This window comes from Periplaneta americana, chromosome 6 (genome assembly GCF_040183065.1).
Source record: "Periplaneta americana isolate PAMFEO1 chromosome 6, P.americana_PAMFEO1_priV1, whole genome shotgun sequence".
Classification (NCBI taxonomy): domain Eukaryota; kingdom Metazoa; phylum Arthropoda; class Insecta; order Blattodea; family Blattidae; genus Periplaneta; species Periplaneta americana.
The window spans coordinates 49,850,549-49,870,840 of record NC_091122.1 but is presented as its reverse complement, the minus strand read 5'-3'; the positions used below and the strand labels follow the sequence as shown (position 1 = coordinate 49,870,840).

The window sequence follows — 20,292 nt, the reverse complement described above, 5'->3', positions numbered from 1 at the left end:
TTTTATATTCCCTGAATGATGGATCGGCCATAGTGGTCACGTGCATTGGCCATTGGCCACCAAAGTCCCCAGACCTGTCGATATTTTTGTCTGTGTATAAAAACGAAAGTAAACATAAGGGATGGATTGGTCACTCATATTATGAATAGTACTACACTCGTAAAAGAATGGCAAGGTGAACAATAGTTACTGTTGTCAGGTGCATTAAAGCTGATGGTGGAATTTTTAACTAGTACTTTGAACTATTAAAAATGTGTTGATATCTTATAAATAAGCAAATAAATGTAATTATCAAGTCATTTGTCTTTCCTTCTTGCCACTTGTAACTCTTGTTACGCATTATTCAAACAGCCATTGAAAATTGGACACATGTTTGTATGAACTTTTTTACTCACAATAATCCATACTATCATCTCCTCTAAAATATTTACCAATCCTCCTGAATCACTCTGTATGTACACTTAATAATACATATTATTATTAAATATTTTTCACTTACAAGCAAACATTCTGATGGGGGCAGATAAAAAAAGTTAATTGTCTTTTCTTTCACCATGTTAATAATGTGAAAAAGAAGTGCTTATACAAATTTTGGCCACTCGACCGCAATTACGAGGGTCATAAAATAATTAATTCGCCAGGGGCCGTTAACAGAAAGAAAACACAATTTCATTGGGAAACTTCATTGGAACAGACACAGCAATTGTTGAGCTATTTTTCAACATATTCCCCACGGGAACTGAGATATTTGTCATATCATGGGATCGACAGTGAGGTGCAGACGGTTGTCAAATGCTGGTTCCGATCCCAGACAGTTGACTTCTACGACACAAGGATACAAAATTGATGTCTCAATTCCAGTGGGAGATATGTTGATAAATAGCGCAACAATTGCTGTATCTATTTCAATAAATTTTTCCATGCAATTGTGTTTTTTTTCTGTAAACGGCTCCAGGGAAAATCACTTTCTGGACGGCCTCGTAATTGCGATCGAGTTGCTAAAATTTCTATAATCACTTGTTTTGACATAATTAACATTGTGGAAAGAAGAACATCTAACTTTTTTATCTGTCCCCATCAGAATGTCTGCTTGTTAGCTAAATTGGCAGCCAGTTTAAACTGATGCTGCACAGAATATATACACACATATACATAAATGCTAATGAAAGAGAAGTATAACTCAGCAACTAAATATTCCTTGTTCGTTTTTATTTTAGGTTTTACTGACCTTTCCCTCAACGACCAGATGAGGCTTCTTCAAAGCACGTGGGCAGAAATTCTAACGCTAACCTTAACATACAGATCTTTATCATGTACAGGCAAGTTAAGGTTTGCTTCAGACTTCACTCTGGATGAAAAACAGGCACGAGAATGTGGCGCCATCGAGCTTTATCAACATGTAAGTAACATGACTGACTTCTGTGATAAATCATATTCGCATGTATTTCTGTACGAATCTTTAATTTCAAATGCAATATACAGCGAGTCCCAGTGAACGTTTATGGTGTTTCTATCGGTCAACCTGCAGCAAGACACTTATGCTACTGTTGCTGCTATTCATAAGCTCACGGCACTTCGCCAGATTAAACTTACGTACTAAGTTATATTAATAACATTTAATACTCATCTTTTCACAGTAGCTGCTGAAAGTGTTGCTCATCTTGTGTGATATATAAATCACATCGTCATAAGAAACTTTCATTTATACGCATCACTTTCTCTACACTGGAACGAATTTCTGTTCAGATATTTTCTTTAAGTTTGACGAGCGTATGACTAAATTTAGTATTGTTTTTCTGTATGGAACGAGGCTGCCAGGAAATTTATGTCCAAAGTTTTCCCTTGTTCTGGCACACTAATGTCTGTGCATCATAAGAAAAAAGAATGTAAATAGAAGCACATGGTTAGAAGTACTATGATTGGTGCCTGACTGCATCACCTACAATGCTCTCGAAGAAAATAGTTCCCTTTTGTTTAGAGTCTTTCATCTCTGTTCTCATACAGATATATACATTTAAAACGTATGTGACACGGAAATAAATATCTTACACAATGGTTGATTCACTGATATAATTGTAACCAATAATATGAATTCTGAGTATTTGCATCTTCCCGCATTTATAATGGATAATCATTTCGCATGATAGTTTGCAGTGGTACCGGTAGTCCACCACATGTTGTATAGTTTACCTGGAATACCGTGTGATTATGGCTGATCCAGTCACAGTGACAGTGGCAGGACTGAGTGCTATTATCAAAATTTCCAAAGGTAACCGTTAAGAAGTGGGGAAAGAGAGTAGTTGGATGTTCAAATTACGCCAGGTGCGGGAGCTTGTCTACGCTGCCTTACAAGAGGTCATGGCTGAGGTGTGGCAACATGATATCAGACATGTGATTTCTGTAGAGTAGTGGATGTGGGAGCTCAACAGAAAAGTGGACCATGTGGTCGACATAATTATTAACATTGGAAACAACTCTTCTTCTAGTGATTCCAATAGTGATTCTGATTTGGGAGTAAGCCTTCCCTGTGAACTAGAATATCATAAGTTTTGCATTTTGTGACAAGCTTTCATTAGGCCTATATATTGATATCAGTAGAAGAATTAAACAACAGGCAATGACGTGGGGTTGCAGGGGTGCATGAGGCGAAGATATTGTTATAGGAATAAAACATTTCTTGTTACGATATTAAAAATCAAATTGAATTTCCTATAATTTAATGTACTGTAATATGTTTCAAACGGAAGCAGAATGCATAACGCTCAATACAAAGTAATAATTAGATTGGCGTTGTAACTGACTGTACTGCATATAGTACCACTGCAGCACTCTACCAATCAGAGCAGACTATAGTGGAACGATACTTACTAGCTTTGTTTACGTTGCTTTTTTCTTATGATGGATGGAGATTATATCTTTTTCTATATGTACCTTTTCAAATTGCGCCGAATATACAAGGTGTTACGATATAAACTATCAAAATTATACAGACTGTATATCTCTGTCTACTAAAGATGATGTGTAGTGAAATTTTTGTCATTTCTTCTATTTTTGTTTTTAATTTCTAAAATATCATGTTTTTTGGACTGACAGTAGTCTAATATTTACTGTTCGAGTAAATGTGAACGTCATTGCCAAAGACCTTCCGTCCAGCACATGCTAACACTACCATAACAGAGAGACAACAGAGTACCCTGATTTGTAAACAAGGGTATCACCACAGTTGCAATGTTCGTGGCAGACCGAAGTAAATAATGACCGTCTACTATCATTTCAAAAAACATTAGACTCACAGATAACATTTTTTAATAGGGAAACCACAACAGTTGCAGGAAAATGTTATTAGACTTTTTTGTTCAGTAATTTATGCTCTATCACCATTATTTTTTGGCGGTTTATATCGTTTACACCCTGTATAACCATTGCAAAAAAACAACACAACGTAAGATAATAAACTTCGCATATTCTCAGCAGACCCACTATGTATCTCTACTGCTGGCTGTCAAGGACAGACTGCTGTCTGGCACAGCTAACATGTGGAGCGATATAACATAGTACCTACATACTACGATTTAATCTGGTAAAGTGCCGTAAGTTCGTGGATGCAAGCAGCTACAGTAACAGGAAAGGACCTGTTGCTGATCAGCTGACAGAATCGCTGGGAACATTTGCTAAGACTTAATGTAGTAAATCGTTCAGAAAGTAAGTTTTGATTATGCAATCATGTGTGAAATATACATAATAAAATTTTTAATTTCTCAACACCCTAGAGGTGTGATATAAATGTATATATAATGTGTATGTGTTCTATGTACAGAGAATTGTGTGTTGTAATTAGGGAACGGAATTTCTAATTCCATACGTATTTTCTTTGTTATTTCCTAGACTATGTTATTCAGATATCTTTGTGTGTCATGTAGGCCTACACACAATCCCCCTATTAAAATTCTATGCGACCTAAAACGCCTAAATGAATCATAAACTCCTATAAATGAATTTAAAAGTCATGTTAAGTTCAGATAAGTTTGTGAAATAATATCATATAAATTAGTTTTTTATTTTTCAGTCAATCGCTTATCATGTTATGATGGCAGAAATGGATTCTGTTACACCAAGATACAATGTTAATATACGTCACGAATATTTTCGACTTACTTTCAAGTCATCTTCAGGTGATAATTTTCTAACAAACAAACATTTGAACTAGGTAAAAATATTATTTAAACATATTTATAAAACACTAGTAAATAAGAGAGGCATTATATGAAAGATGTAAAGTGGAGGTTTTCAGATGATGTGGCCTTCTCATCTTGGCGCTACATGAATAATTTCGAGGGAAAAATTGTTCAAATCAACTTTACAGGGAGTTATACCTGAAAGCTTGATTTGCAACTCCTATAAATGCCTAAAAACTATATTTGTGCCTGAAAAAACTCCGGTACTTATTAAAAATGCAAAAATGTTATTAAAAAATCTTAAGACAAACACTGATCTGGCAAATTTGTTCCATATTGGTCTTACAAAGAGAGGGAATAATAGTAGAGGATTTTATTTTAATTTCCTGGAACGGAAGTTTGTTTGGAAAAGTCCATCTAGCATAAAAGGAGTGATAGGTTGTTCAGGTTAGTACATATTCCATGTTTCCGGTGGAAATCTTGCATTGCGCCCCATTCTCCTTCCTCTTTGACGAATTCTTCTCACATAAACTCTTTCCACGATTCTATAACTTCTTCAGTCTCTTCTGTTACTCTTTCTGGCACAAAATCAAATATTTGTAAAGGTACAAATGGTAGCCCAAACAACATTGCGGCATTTCTCAGCGATAAACACCGCCTGCAGATGCATTCTAATATGGACGAAAGGTTATGGACATGAAAGGTGTTGACAAAATGTATGGATGGACGTAAATTGTATGAATCAATCGGTTGTGGACAAGAGAACGTGGACGAAAGGTAATGGACGAGACAAATTGTGGACAAAAGGTAGTGGACGAAACCAGATCAACCACATATATGTTGTTGTTGTTGTTGTTTTCTAATGCCAGGCATTTGACAATAAAGTCATTTGACCTTTTGCACTCCAATATTTTTCAAAGATATTGTCATAGTCAGCCACTGACGCACAGATTTTGAGATGTTCTGAAGTCCACAACTGTGGAGTAACGGTTAGCACGCCTAGCCGCGAAACAAGGTGGCCCAGGTTCGATTCCCGGTTGGGGCAAGTTACTGGTTGAGGTTTTTTCCGGGGTTTTCCCTCAACCCAATATGGGCAAATGCTGGGTAACTTTCGGTGTTGAACCCCGGACTCATTTCACCGGCATTATATCTCATTCAGACGCTAAATAACCTGAACTGTTGATAAAGCGTCTTAAATAACCTACTTAAAAAAAAAAAAAGATGTTCTGAATCCATTTCTTGATTTGAGTTGCACAATGGACAGTTAGGAGACTGATATATTCCAATTCTATGCAGATGCTTAGTCAAACAGTCATGGCCTATTGCCAATCTAAATGCAGCTACAGACGATTTGAGTGGTAAATTGGGAATCAACTGTGGATTATGATGCAGAGAGTTGCAGAGGCTGCAAAACGGTATTTGTCGAATACAGAGGGGAGAGCCATTAATCCTTCCCATTGAAGGCTTTAAGGAACCAACCTGGACAAATACCCAATGTCCCATCCCTACCTTCCCGTGGTGCAGCTGTTAGTAAGCATAATTTTACAAGCTGAACTAAAGGGAGGGGCTACTCATCAATTAGCACTGGTCAGCTTGATGAGTTAATGACTGAATTTGGTATAATTTTCCTCTATTCAATACCTAATTCCCTCTTCACCCTCTCCTATCCAGTCCTCTGACTGAACTCTTACTTTCTTCGACCCCAACAGCATTAGAGCATTCGAGGCCTAGGGGTTCATTTCATTTTCCTTCCTCCTCTTTCTACTTTTCTGTTCCTAGTGCTGACCTGCTATGGCACTAAAATCGTCCTCCAGTGGCTTAAGGAGGGAAAGCTGGTGATCAACAAGATCTCCAACTAGGTCCAGTGGACCCGTCGACCAACAGCAGGTGTGGTCCTCCAGACATTCTGGGGGTTGTGTGTGAATGAAGTAGCCACCAAAACGTTAAAATGTGGTGTTCACTTAAATCGGCTACAACTTGCCATTTTCACTCCAATATGAAATGAGTACCATTAAGGTAAAATTATCCAGAGGTAAAATAGTCCCCCAATCGGATCTCTGGGTGGAGACTACTTTAATGGTACAGAATCAACCACATATATAACTTCAGCATATCTCAGTGGTTAGAACACCAATGCTTACAACTGGGGTCTCGGGTTCAATCCTCAATGTCAGAGCGAATTTGTCTCCATTAATAACATATGCTAATTACTTTCTTATTTAATTTATTTTGTTTTTTCTCCTTCAATTTCCGGATCAGATAGATTTTTAACTTGCATATTTATTTCCAGATTTCTTTTTAATTCCACTGGTGTTATCCTTTTGTCTGGCTTCCCAGTAGAGTTTTATGACGTTACAGACTGTTCTTTCACCTGGATTGGTGCATGCAATAAGTAAGTTACAGCTAATATACCCTGTTATGCAGCTGAAAAAAGTAATGCTTAATAATGTTATGTTTTACAGTGTATGCAAATAATTGAGAGGTTGGAGAGGCTAAGCATTGCTAAGGAGGAATACTACATAATGAAGGCCTTGGTTCTTGCTAACTCTGATGTGCGAATGGACGAGTTCGGCTCTCTTAAAAAGTTTCGAGATAGTATCCTTTCTGCCCTCTCAGACTGTGTTGCAGTCATTCGGTAAGTTAAGCAGTTTACTGCCACATATATTATTACTGATACTATATATATATATATATAGGGCGAACTGTAAGTAATGTTATTAATACGAGAGGGTTATTTTTTTAGATATTTCAAACAAAAAAGTTTCATACTATTTTGCTCGTTTTTGTTTTATTTTCGAGAAAAAAAATTATTTTATGTGAAACATATCATAGCGTGTTTTGGGAAAGCCATTGATTTAATTCCCAATATGCTCAGTCAACTTAAGAGAACAGTATATTATGATAATAAATGATTGAAAGAATTTTAGTTTTGTCTTCTAAATTGCAGAAATTTATTCCGAACAAATGTAACTTTTCGTTCTGAAAGGGAATTTTAAGGTATTACATTTTCCTGTACTAGGGTGACCAGATTCACATCAATAAAAAACAGGACACAAATCTTATAAAACGAGAACATTGTTCAAAAAAAAAAAGGACAGAAAATATGTACTTAGATTTAGGCTTAGGACTATATAATACTTTAAATTACGTCAATATCTATTTTATTACAAAATATTTACAGTACAGATTTAGGCTTATGTCATATTAAAAGTATGTTAATATCTAGTTTATTACAAAATAATTATGAAAAAACTTAATAATAATGATTTTACAGTTAGCTACATATTATGAAAGTCATGGGAACTATAATAACATTTAATATTTAATATTTCAGGAGAAAAAATTAGTAAAAAGAACAGAAAATATCTATTTACATTTACATTCGCACCTCGATTTACTTGGTACCTCTGTGCAATGACCATAAGAAGGAAGAGAAAAGAGAGTTATGATCGTTGACAAAGAGTATATTCTGTCGATGCTGCTGCCATCTACAGGCAAATTACTCGCAAAGATGTCAAAGCAGATAATTTCAAAATATCAGGTGTACAAGTTACGAAAAGGAGGACATTTCTTGATGTTTTTAAAATCTGCTTGGACTCCGGACAAAGGCCTAAAAAGGAGGACATGTCCGGACAAAAGAGGACGTCTGGTCACTCTATCCTGTATTCCCATGATTTGGTAAACAGGATTAATCTGTAAAAATATATACTGGTAGACACTCATTGACAGGATATTTTAAAAGCGTCGTTTTCAATGAAAACGATTTTAAAATGTCTGGAGGAGTATCACATTTTTTAACACCTTCTGTTAAAGTTAAATAATATTCAATATCAAGTAACTCTAAAGGATTAAATTCAGAAGAACTTGGAAGAACGGAGATATAAGTGGGAAAAAAGCTTGGGAAGACAGAGACGAATGGAATCCTGTCAATCGACTTTCCAAAAGGAGGACACGATAAGAGGATAATGACACGGATTATTTTTTCACATTATGTATTCAAAAATTAATTTTGTATACATTTTGTAAAAGATGTTAAAGTTGTGTGTAAAACACTACCAATTTTTCCCTGCCATTCATATTATGAGTAAGAGCTTTTTTTTCTGCCTTTTTATCATTTATAAACATATTCAAGATGTTTCTTCCATGATAATTTTGTGTCAAATACCACCCCGCTCCCCCAAATATAATATGTTTCAAGGAAGCTTTTAATAGAAAAAGGAACATTTTCTGCAGACCTCTGGAAAAAGAACTAAAAAATTACTAGTGAAGTGCTTTGTGTGGAATGTGGCATTGTATGGGGCAGAAACATGAACATTATGACGAAGTGAAGAGAAGCTATATTAGAAGTATTTGAAACAGTGGTGGCTGCTGATCATGTTGCAGTGTCACACAACGACCAAGTTTTTCCATCCCATTAAAATATTGTTTATATTAAATATCTAAGCAGCTTTTATGTCTCCTTGTCGTCGAATTTAAATATATACATTTATTTATATATAATTCAAGAATTCGAGTATAAATTAATCAGCTTTTATAAAATTCATCAAATTGTGAATACTTCAGTAGTGGTTGTGCGGCTCAAGGAACAGCCAGATTTGTGTAGCGGCTGGTATTGAAGGTAGGCTCAGTTCAGAGTTTCGTATCCCAGCAGTTAACACAGCTTGTCGCGGCAAAGCTCTTGCAACAACTGGAAGCAAATAGTTCTTGTGTTTGTTCATAGATTGCAACAGTGACCATTCCGAACGGACACAATTTGCCGAATAACTCGTAACTTCAGACCAAATTTTCCGATTTTTTCCGAATCTTCGTTCGTCATGTGGTTTCTCACTTCCTGATTTTCTGTTTCCTGATCAACATATAGCTAGGTGAGCACTTGGTTCAGTCGTTTTATAATCGTGTGAAATCCATTTAATTCTCTCCTAAATATTCAGTTTTTATTGGAATTTAATTAGTTTTATGTGAATTGTGATGCATAATACAATTTTTTTTTATAGTGGATGTGATTTCTGAGTCCAGTGCTCTATCCACTGCATTACTGAGGGGGCTCTATTTTTCAACACTAGCGCATCAAAATTCACAACTTTTAAGTTTTCATATCTGTCATAACAATGTAATTTTTGTCCACAGACCAAACACATCAACTTACCACATGCACCATCTTCTGTTGTGCCTGCCATCTTTACGTCAAGCGGACCAAGTTATCAGGCGGTATTGGACAGGTATACACCGTGAAGGCAAGGTACCCATGAACAAATTGTTTGTTGAAATGCTTGAGGCATATTTCCGATAGGACAGGCATAAATGGTCATAAAACTAGAATTAATATGGTTTAATACGAGATCAGTATTATTGAGAATGTACGACAGATTCCAGATAACTAATATATCTTTATGAAATAATACATTTTATATCAATATGAAATTATGATAATTAACATTAATTTGTTAAAGAATAGTACCGTAAACTGACATGATATGCTGTGGGGGAGACTTGATACTTTTTTCGAAACATCAACCTACAAAACGTATCAAGTTCCCCAGCATATAAACGGAGTGACTTGATACGTTTTGTAGGTAGACGTTTCGTTCCAAAACATCAATCTACAAAACATATCAAGTCACCCCGTTTCATGGATTTGTGTTTTTATTGGACAAGAAAATGTGTTGTGAGCATTCTTTAGAAATTACGAAATATGATGAATGAGAATATTGCAGTTGCTCTCTTTTTCTTTCTGTCACTCATGTTGTTATTGACGAAAATACAGAAACACCAATTCAAAATATGGCAATGACCATACAGTACTTTCTTCTTCATTGTGAATTAGAATTTATTGTAGGTAATGTACAAACATTGGAGTTATTCCATGCAAAGTTTTACATTTCGTGTATGATGACTAAGCTATCATCAGATAGGAAAAATATTGTGAATGTGTATGTGTGTCTTATTTTCAAAACAAACTATGCAAGGAGAATGACATAACCTCTTCTTTGACATAACCTCCTTCAAATCTGTTGTGCTGTTGCATAAGATATTCACAGGCCTCATGACTTTAGGAAATCAAAGGAGTGTGGCATTGCCTAGTCAAACAACATGAGTCAATACTTTGAAGAAAAACAATTGGCATTTATGCGTAAATATTTTATTCTAGAATCAAATAATAGGTGTAAAAAATACATTTTAAAGGCATATGGAGGAGGGAGGGAAAATTTTCTTTTTTAATCTATTGTCGCTCATATTCATGTGCACCTATGTGTGCTTTTTGGCGATTTTGTTCTGAGGTTGGTGCACTCATTATGTCGGATTCTCTTAATGTCGTACAATAGGATGACATATGAGTAAGTAAGTAGGTAGGTAAGATGGATGAAGATGAAGGTCATAATGACGTCGAAATGGACCCAAAGTTCGGTGCCGAAAGTTACCCAGCATTTGCTCTTATTGGGTTGAGTGAAAACCAGGCAACCTGTCCCAACCAGGATTCAATCCCGGGCCCACTAGTTTCATAGTCAGACATGCTAACCACTACTCCACAGTGGTGGATGGGAAGGAAAACATAAATTTATTGTTTTCAGTAAAATATGTTAGCACTTTTGAATGTTAAGCTAAAGGGGACATCGTAAGGAAGTATTAAGAACATCATCATACATTTCGAAACTCCTGTAATTGAATTTTCCCAAATATGTCTTTCTCTCCCGTACATCTACTGCTTTCCTAAGAACCTAATAACACACATTCACTTGTTGAAACTGTCCTGGAACTTAATTAAATTCAATACTGTATAAAATTGTTTATTGTAATTGAAGTCCCGTTATTCAAGAAGGGTGCATTAAAAATTGTTTCATTCATTTTAAGGAACCAATTTTAATGTCATTTTCACTCTAAAACAGGCCTGCCAAACATAAATGAGCAACAATTGATTGTTTTTAATGTGTATCTTCATTTTACATTTGCAGTGCCTCTATTTTACAGTGGGGGCACAGGGTAACTTAATGATTAAGAATCTGCGCTGCAAAGCCGAAGTCGGGTGTTGATTCCCAGTGGGGAATACACAATAATCACTAAACTTTATACCAGACCTGCACAAGGTTTGCTCTCTCTGGGCCGGCTCACAGCTCATGAGCGGAATGCAGATATTAGCTGCGCTCTGTATAAGGGTGAACTGGAAGAAGGGGTGATCTCGTACAAAATATACACAAAAGGAAGTACTATTACGAGTGTTTATGAAATGAATTCCCGTTCAGTGTTTGCAAAACTATCTTGGACTATTATTAGTTAATAAAGAAATATTTATTTTACAAAAATAATAGAAATTCTATAGCTACTTAAATGTAGAATATCATTTTGTTATATTTTTATTTATCAGTACATCAAAACGAGGTTTTATGCTGTTGGCAGCTGAAAGGAACAGTAGCCTACTGATCGTAATGAAACGTCAGTTACAGATGTTCGATGTCTGCCTTTATTAAAGTTGATTATAGAAAACAGTTACTCACAAATATAAATGTTGAGCCAAACATAGCAGTCATTTTCACAGCCAGCCTGTGTAGTCGTGGATATTATTGCTAATGTTTAGTCTTGTAAAACTCAACCAGACTTTAATATTATTCAAACGATCTTTAGCTCTTAGGTCACATTGAAGATCAATAAGTTCGAGCTGTAAATCGTTAAATGTTAAATGCTATGTTCCATATTTTAGATTCCTCCATACTGTACTGTAGCAGTAGGTAAGCAACGTTACTGAGAATAGGCCTACACACTGCACTCCATTAGATAGCTGAGTGGCCGTTTCCCTCTCCTCTACCTATAGCAAGTCTATGTCATTCTGACGTACCTTCCTCTCCGTTTCGGCAAGCAGTAAATACGGCTCTCCCGCTCCGAAGGAGTGCGCTCTCGTTGAGCGCTATTTGTGCAGGTATGCTTTATACACTAATGTTGTATACTTGAAGAACTGGGAGTTTCATTACGCAACTTCTAAGCACACTGAATGCCATATGTCTACTGGAGCTCGATTGCGTGGGACAAACGGTTAGCGCTCAGCAGAAACCATGCAGGGCGTGGCTGGCTGAGTGCCCTTTTCTGGGACATATGATGATAATAGCTCTGTAGTTACCGTGAAGTAAGCATTTCAAATTTTTCACTTCTTGGGACATCCAAAATCCCTATGTACCCCCCTCAACCATACTCAAGAAAGGACGTAGTTCTACGTCGAAACCAGGACAATGTTGAGGCTGGCAAATTTTTTCAGAAAACATCGATTCTCATAACTGAAAAGAGAATTACGCTATAGCAACTCAGTCTGCAGTAGATTCTTTACAGTTTCAAGCCACAAAGGGGAAAAAACTAGAGGAGAGGGATTCGATCCGTTGCTGTGGATTGAACTTCGGCGTAGCTCAGTGGTTAGAGCACTTGGTACGTAGAATCAAGGACCCAGGTTTGATCCCTGGCACCGGAGCGAATTTTTCTCCTCTAATAATCATTCTTTACAGTTCTTTTTACAGTCATGTTCGGAAGCAAGTGGTTTGAACTTGGAAAAAATGTTTAGTGTCATTGCATAATTTCTAACACATGCACACGCACATATGTATGCTTCAGAAAGGTTTTCATCATATAATTGAATTGGTGAGAACTAAAAGGCACTGAGTGACTTTTTTTGGAAAAGTGAGTTATACATTGTTTCTTATATTTTCAAGATAGCTCTATTGATTGGTAATGAAAGAAACTACATACAATTGTGTAGGAGAGTAAATTACAAGCTACAATGGATATGTATCTACATAAAGTAAACCTTAGTATCTTTCAAAGTTTAATTTGTTAGCTTTTTAAGGTTTGCTTGGAATTATTTAAGAAAACAATAGTTTGGTATGGATTCTGAAGAAGCATAAGATCAGCTAGATTTTCTAGGCAAATGATGAAGGATGAGTGAAGTGCAGAAAAATTCTCTCGGCACCGGGATTTGAACCCAGGTTTTCAGCTCTACGTGCTGACGTTTTATCCACTAAGCCACACCGGATTCCAATTCCCATGCCAGATTGAATCCTCTCAGTTTAAGCTCCACTGTTTAGTTTCCCTTTAGTGGCCAACCCTCATGCAATGTGTCACAGATGTGTGACAGTGGCACAATGTCCAACACACTATGTGCAGAGGTGCACTCATTACAAGTGACTTAGTCATACAGTGCATGAGAGTTGGCCACTAAAGGGAAAGTAAGAGGTGGAACTTAAACTGAGAGGATTCAATCCAGCATTGGAATCGGAATCTGGTATGGCTTAGTGGATAAAGCGTCAGTACGTAGAGCTGAAAACCCGGGTTCGAATCCCAGTGCCGGAAAGAATTTTTCTCTGCTCCACCCATCCTTCATCATATGGTAACTCAGAATTCCTGCACGGAAATATCATATGTACTCCGGTACATCGCAATAATATTTCTAGGTAAAGTTAAGACTCAAACCTCTTAGAAGTTTGTAGAGAATCTTATATGAATATTCACTGTGTACTAAAGAAAATGGTTTTCACTTTTGGTCTCAGACTCCAGTCCAAAAGATGGAAGAGGTTGCAACAAAGTGCGTCATACAGTTCCAGGATATATTTGTAAGGAGATTTATTGCGACATAGGTTCTTTCCCAGTTAAAACTTCATTATCTGCACTCTGAATTAAAGTATTATTTCAAAGGTTGAAATTTAATTTTATACTTGCAAAAATAACAAAGTTACCTGAAGTACCAATGTATTGTCTGATACTTTGATGTAGAATTGAAAGAAACTACGTAATTGCAGTACATTAATTTATTTCTCTAACTATAGTAAAATACGAAATTATAATTTATATTACATTTTTAACATCAATGACCCATTTCTTCAGGGCCGGATTTAGGTATAGTGCTGCCCCTAGGCAATGCTAAAATTTGCTGCCCCTAAATAGTTTATGAGCAGCTTCTATACAGGTCATGTTTACTTTAAATTAGTTTTAAATTAAATATTAGAATTCAGAAAACAAATTACTGGAATCAAAATACATGCATCTTACTTGTGAATTATAAAGATTTCCTTCGCTCTTTCTTCGCAGAGAAAACATTGATGATGTCATCAAAGTCGATCTGATAAAGCACATCAGAATCGATGCAAAGAAACATTCGAACACATTCATTGTTGAAACAAAATTGATTTGTGAAAGCCAGGCTGTAGTCTATTTTTAAGCATTGGTTTTGTTGATGGTATAATTATTACGAATATTTCTTACTTCGATAGGAAGTATAAAGTAAATTTAAAAATAAACTCCAACTCTTTGCGGAATGAACCTTTCATATCAAATTATATGGGGCACATGCTGGAAGGTGATTAAATAGTATTGATGACGATATACCTACGGGTATATTGAAAATATGACTGATAGTGTTGTGGTTATTATTCACAGAGATAAATAATAAACACACATCCAATTTGATTTTCAACAATGCATTCTTGTTTGTACAAGCAATTAAATTTAAGCAGTTTTACCCAACCATCTGAGGTCAACAAAGAGAAACAACAAATTTATGAGCCTACTATTCCGTATTTTCGAGAAAAATATCAGATGGAAGGCACCTGGGAAGTACATGGTTTAATGATTGGAGCGAGGGGCACCATCCCGCGATCAACTGTAAACACTATCAAAACATTTGGAATCCATGACATCGTTCCAAAAATAATTACTTCTAGCATTAAAGGGTCTGTGGCAATTCTGAAAAATCATTTATACGGAATATCATAATTCCCCCCCCCCCCCCCTTTCTATCCGTTAGTGTGTGATTGTTACAATATATGTACAAATTTATTATTTCTTAAATTTAAGCTCCTAGTTCACATTTCAATTTGACTCATCTATTTTACTGTAATCGTTATTATTCTTATATGTGTGTTATTCTGTGTTTTTGGTCACTCAGGATGCCTGGGCAGACTATTTCTTGGAAATAAATTATATATAACGTGGTACTAGTATTACAATACAATTATGCAGCTGCACACTTTTGTTTTACTCTCGCTGCGACTGCGATAATGTGATAACAAAACAATATCCGTTTTCCATAAGGTGTTAAAGAACAAACTTCAGAAAAGGTTTACCAACAAGTGTTTTAAAAACAAATTTCACTGTAAAATGAAAATGTAAAAAAGGAAAAGAGAGAGAGAGAGAGAAAGAGAGAATGTAGCCCCTCCCCGCCCTGGAAATTGCCTGGGTTGCCTAGGTCTAAATCCGGCACTGCATACGTTACCAGTCTGAAAAATAAAATAAACCTAAACATTAAACATTTAACCTTCTGACACATTTTTACAATTTACCGAAAACCACAAAGTGTAGTTAGTTTCTTTCACGACTCACTAATTCAATTATTGTTATAATTATTTTAATTTTGTCTTTGTTAACAAAATTTTACAAGAGAATTGAAGCAATATCCAAGATGTATCTCAAAATACTGATCATATAGATGAAACCATATTATTCATTTTTAAATAGTTTTAGATCACATTGTGCTGTGGTCCACAAGTGTTTGTGCTGTTGGCTTTACTGACCTTGGAAGTGGACTCAGGGGGAAAAAGACTGAATGAGTGCAAGTTAAGAACGTCGATTGGTTCTCTGTGGTAGGTTGAGGATGTTTCTCGCATACAGGATTCAGTTCTGGTTGAAGTGAATTTATATTTTGTCATCGAAATTAAGTACGTGAGTGGTGTATCACGCTCTGCACTATATGGTTAACAAATACATAAAGGTATATTTTTACACAAAATTATCAATGCAATTGCAATATGTAACTAAAATTATGAAGTGCTTGCAATTTTTAATAACTTATGCAAATATATTTAATATAAGATACGCTGTATGAAAATTTTGACTTATATTCTACTATCTTTACATGTCCACTCACAATGCAATTACTTTAACAATTTCATTTCAAGCAAAATTGAATCCTGAATGTATTTGTGAAAATTACCTCCAACTGATCTCAAAGGGAAAGACAGCAGTTGGCCAAGCATGTCGGATTCTTTAATATACAGAGTGTTTTATTTATGGCTGGCCTTGATTCTGAAGTGAACCTATGTGTAACAACGCTTTCTGCCAGTTCTCTCGGACATTTCGAGCCTGTTATAGAACAGTACAAGCATTAAAGTCATATTTAATTAGGTTTGAAGAGGGAGCTATTTGAAAGTGTTGTATAAGTGGCTTCTCCATCAGTAAAACAGTCTGGGTTGTCTCAAGATATTACAAACTGCCTGTGAGATTTGACACTGTGCACCATGTCGGTAGGCAGGTCTTTAAAAATAAAATGAACCAAGACTTGCTTATACTGGGTGTTCTGTTCAAAGTGTGTCATGGCTCGCTGTATGCCGTCATGTGGCTAGTCGATGAGCCTAGAGAATTCAATCTTCCTACACTTCCGCAGAGGTGTATTATTTCTGTGCCAGAGAAGTTGCCTAGCAAGTACGGCGTTCATTCAGAAGAGTACTTATTCGCTAATCCCTTATTCATCTGCCGTAAAAAATCTTGGCTTCTTTTTTTATAATAATCTAAGTTGGAATTTTCAAGTTAAAGAAACGATAAAAAAAAATCTGTTCCTCCATTCACTGTTTGAGTCGCTTGAGAAACTTCTTGCCCCAGCAACTAAAACTTACCCTAGTACAAACCCTAGTAATGCCGCACTTCGATTATTGTGACATTTTGTTAAGTGACCTAAGTTCTGAACTGTCAGTCAAGTTACAGTGAGCTCAGAATATGTGCGTCAGATACGTGTGCAACATCCGACGATATGATCACATATCACCGTCCTTCGCAAGTCTTTCGTGGCTCCGACTTAAAGAACGCAGAACTTTACACTCTTTGTCTTTACTCTTTCGAATTCTGCACACCTCAGCACCAAATTACCTTTCGTCTCGTTTCTCTTATCTATACTCTAACCACGACGTAAATACCAGATCACTTATCTGTGGCACGCTAAGTATACCTCTTCATAGAACATCTTGTTATTCATCATCTTTTACAGTATCCACCTCGCGTCAATGAAATTCCTTGTCACAAAATATTAGGGGCTGCAAGACAATAAATACCTTTAAAAACAGCTTAAAAGATAACCTTATTAGCATTTCACTCCAATCATACTGATTTAAACTATCACTGACTACATTGTTATTTCTTTCTTTAGACATCATCCTGATAGTGCTGTATTTTCAAAATTGTCTCATAATAATCTCTTCCTATTATCTAATATTATTTGAAATATATTAACATTCTATGTATTTTAGCTTAATTCTGCTACACAGTTTATTTCAATGTTTAATTAATAGGTCATAGTATTTTGTTGTTTAATTCGTAAATAACTCTTGTATACATGTAACTCTCATCTAAATCAAATTGTTGAATTCTTTGTAAGTTCATGCATATGTATATATACTTTTTGCTGGTTGAGTGGGAGAGAAGGCCTTACGGCCTTAACTCTGCCAGCTAAAATAAATCATTATTATTATTATTATTATTATTATTATTATTATTATTATTATTACTTATTGATATGTACGGTAATGCCGGTAGTGGCAGGAATGTGAACTGTTTCGAAACACGTACTGAGGTGAGTTTTTTTCTTACTGTCGGGATATGGGGAGAAGGTTAAGACAATTACTTATGTATTTGTTGACATTAACTTCGACGGTCAACATGGACACGGAGCATTTGATTTGTACTGTGGAATGTTGCCGTACGCAACCGATGATAACAAATACCCTGCTTATGACTTGCCCGCGCAAAACACAGTTCAAAAGAGGTTATGGTAGACCACCATCTGTTGCTACGACGTTCAAGTTACACCGTACACATTCTCAAGTTCAGATTGAACGCCTTGATTAATAGGCAACTTCTCTGACACAAAAGCTGAAACTCGCTTCAAATCGCTGACTCATCAACAGCGACGTCATGACACACTTTGAAATGAACACCCAGTAGACGTGGTGCTGTTTCATCGTAGAGATTGTCAAATGAAGCATGGGTGACACTGTTTCTTGTTGCAAGTAAAATAAAAAAAAAAAGATGGTTTATCATTGATGTTGTCAATAGGGTAGTGAGAAATTTAACCTTGTTTCTATTACTGGTGTATTGAATCATTGTTTTAGAGGAGCTAGAAGATTTTTTTATTTCTATGACTTAAAAGACTGATTGAGGATGATGTTTCATGCTAAGGGCTTGAATGCAGCAGAGATTGAAACATATACCTCTGTTGTTTCTATAAGAGATTTTAATTTCTTTTTTAAGACTGTTTTAAGTTGTATATATTTATCTGAAGTTTTGTTTCTGTATGATTATAACAAAGATGTGATAGCTTTCATTTGCAGTCATATGTACAACTGTTAGTTTAATGAAGTCATGTATTAGCAACTGCATGCGTTTAGATTCGTGTATATGTGCATAGCCACAAACTGCACCCTGAGACAAACAAGTTGGGCCATGTCACAATATTTGCTTGTACTTATGCCAATTCTTGATATAACCATGTAGCACTAAGTTATGTTGGCATATTAAATGGTGCTTTTTTTATAGGTAAGAAACTTCGTTTGATGCAGCTTATTTTTGTTCTGTGGTAACAGAAAAACATATTACCAAGCGTCGTACATGTGCATAATTTGATCAATTTTTTTTTTATGAAATTTATATGCTGTAAACCTCAGGATAAAAAGTAACCTGAAGTTTGTTACTTATATGGGATTTTACTCCCATACAAATCCATCTTTTATGATACACAAGCTATTGTATTTATTGAATTTCAGAAAAAAGAGAATTTATTCAATCTATAATTTTTCATGACATTGCAATAGGGAACAATGATTGTTCGCGTAGGCTTCCACGGCTGGTGTACATGATGTGTGGATAACCTTCAGGGCTTCTACCGCGTTATCTTGGTGTTGGTGGCTGACATTTCGACCGCTGTGTTGTGGTCATCTTCAGAGCAGTTATTGGATAAGGAAATAGTCTGCGAGCTGGTATATATATAGCGGTCTCGATGGGGGGAGTACTTGCGGTGATAGGTCGTAGATTCTCCTTCTGGCATCTGATTGGTCCTACGTTGTCCAATCCGGTTGAGGTCTGTATGAAGGGGAGTATTCATATTAAATACTGACCCTCATAAGGTCCAAAAGAGTGACGTAGGACCAATCAGATGCCAGAAGGAGAACCTACGACCTATACTTAGGAATGAGAAACCAGGTCTCCACATGTTCGCGGTGCCCCCCTTCATCCGGACATCGGGCACGGTATCAAGGTCACTCTTTCGGACCTTATGAGGGCCAGTGTTTAATATGAATACTTCCCTTCATACAGACCTCAACCGGATTGGACAACGTAGGACCAATCAGATGCCAGAAGGAGAACCTACGACCTATCACCGCAAGAACTCCCCCCCCCCATCGAGACCACTATATATATATATATATATATACCAGCTCGCAGACTATTTCCTTATCCAACAACTGCTCTGAAGATGACCACAACACAGCGGTCGAAACGTCAGCCACCAACACCAAGACAACGCGGTAGAAGCCCTGAAGCTTATCCACACTCCAAGAAACAATGATGTTTAGCAAAGAAGGGATGAGGTGAAATTAATTTTCAGATTGATTGCATACAAGGTTAGAAGAATTTTTTTGAAAAGAAAAAAATATTTTTGTGTTTTGCAACTCACATTTCATTGTTTTGAAATTATAAATTTGGCATTGCCGTGTTTTTAGAATGATGCTAATTTTTAATGTATGGCATTTTTACGCAAATAGCACGTTAGTTATATTTTACTATCGTAATAACAAACAAATGAAATTAGAGTTGTAAACTAAAATAAGACAATATTTTCTGCCATTACGTACGGACTGATTCTCTAAGAAAATTTTATTAATTTTTTTTATATATATAAAATTTATATGCAGTAAACCTCAGGTTAAAAAGTAACCTGAAGTTTGTTACTTATATGGGATTTTACTCCCATACAAATCCATATTTTTATGATACACAAGCTATTGTATTTGTTGAATTTCAGAAAAAAGAGATTGTATTCAATCTATAATTTTTCATGACATTGCAATGGGAAACAATGATGTTTAGCAAAGAAGGGATGGGG

The 20,292-nt window shown here is 35.9% G+C and overlaps 1 protein-coding gene across 5 annotated transcripts in view; it reads left to right on the top strand.

The window, feature by feature from the left end:
- Positions 1 to 20,292, top strand: part of ERR (estrogen-related receptor) — a 370,747-nt gene that overhangs the window by 326,526 nt on the left and 23,929 nt on the right. For 4 of the 5 annotated variants that reach the window (XM_069828081.1, XM_069828082.1, XM_069828080.1 and 1 more), the window contains 3 exons: positions 1,218 to 1,399; positions 6,638 to 6,810; positions 9,303 to 9,414. In XM_069828081.1, the coding sequence (XP_069684182.1) occupies positions 1,218 to 1,399; positions 6,638 to 6,810; positions 9,303 to 9,414 (467 nt within the window). The remainder of the gene's footprint in view (positions 1 to 1,217; positions 1,400 to 6,637; positions 6,811 to 9,302; positions 9,415 to 20,292) is intronic. The other variant, XM_069828084.1, reaches the window with a different exon arrangement.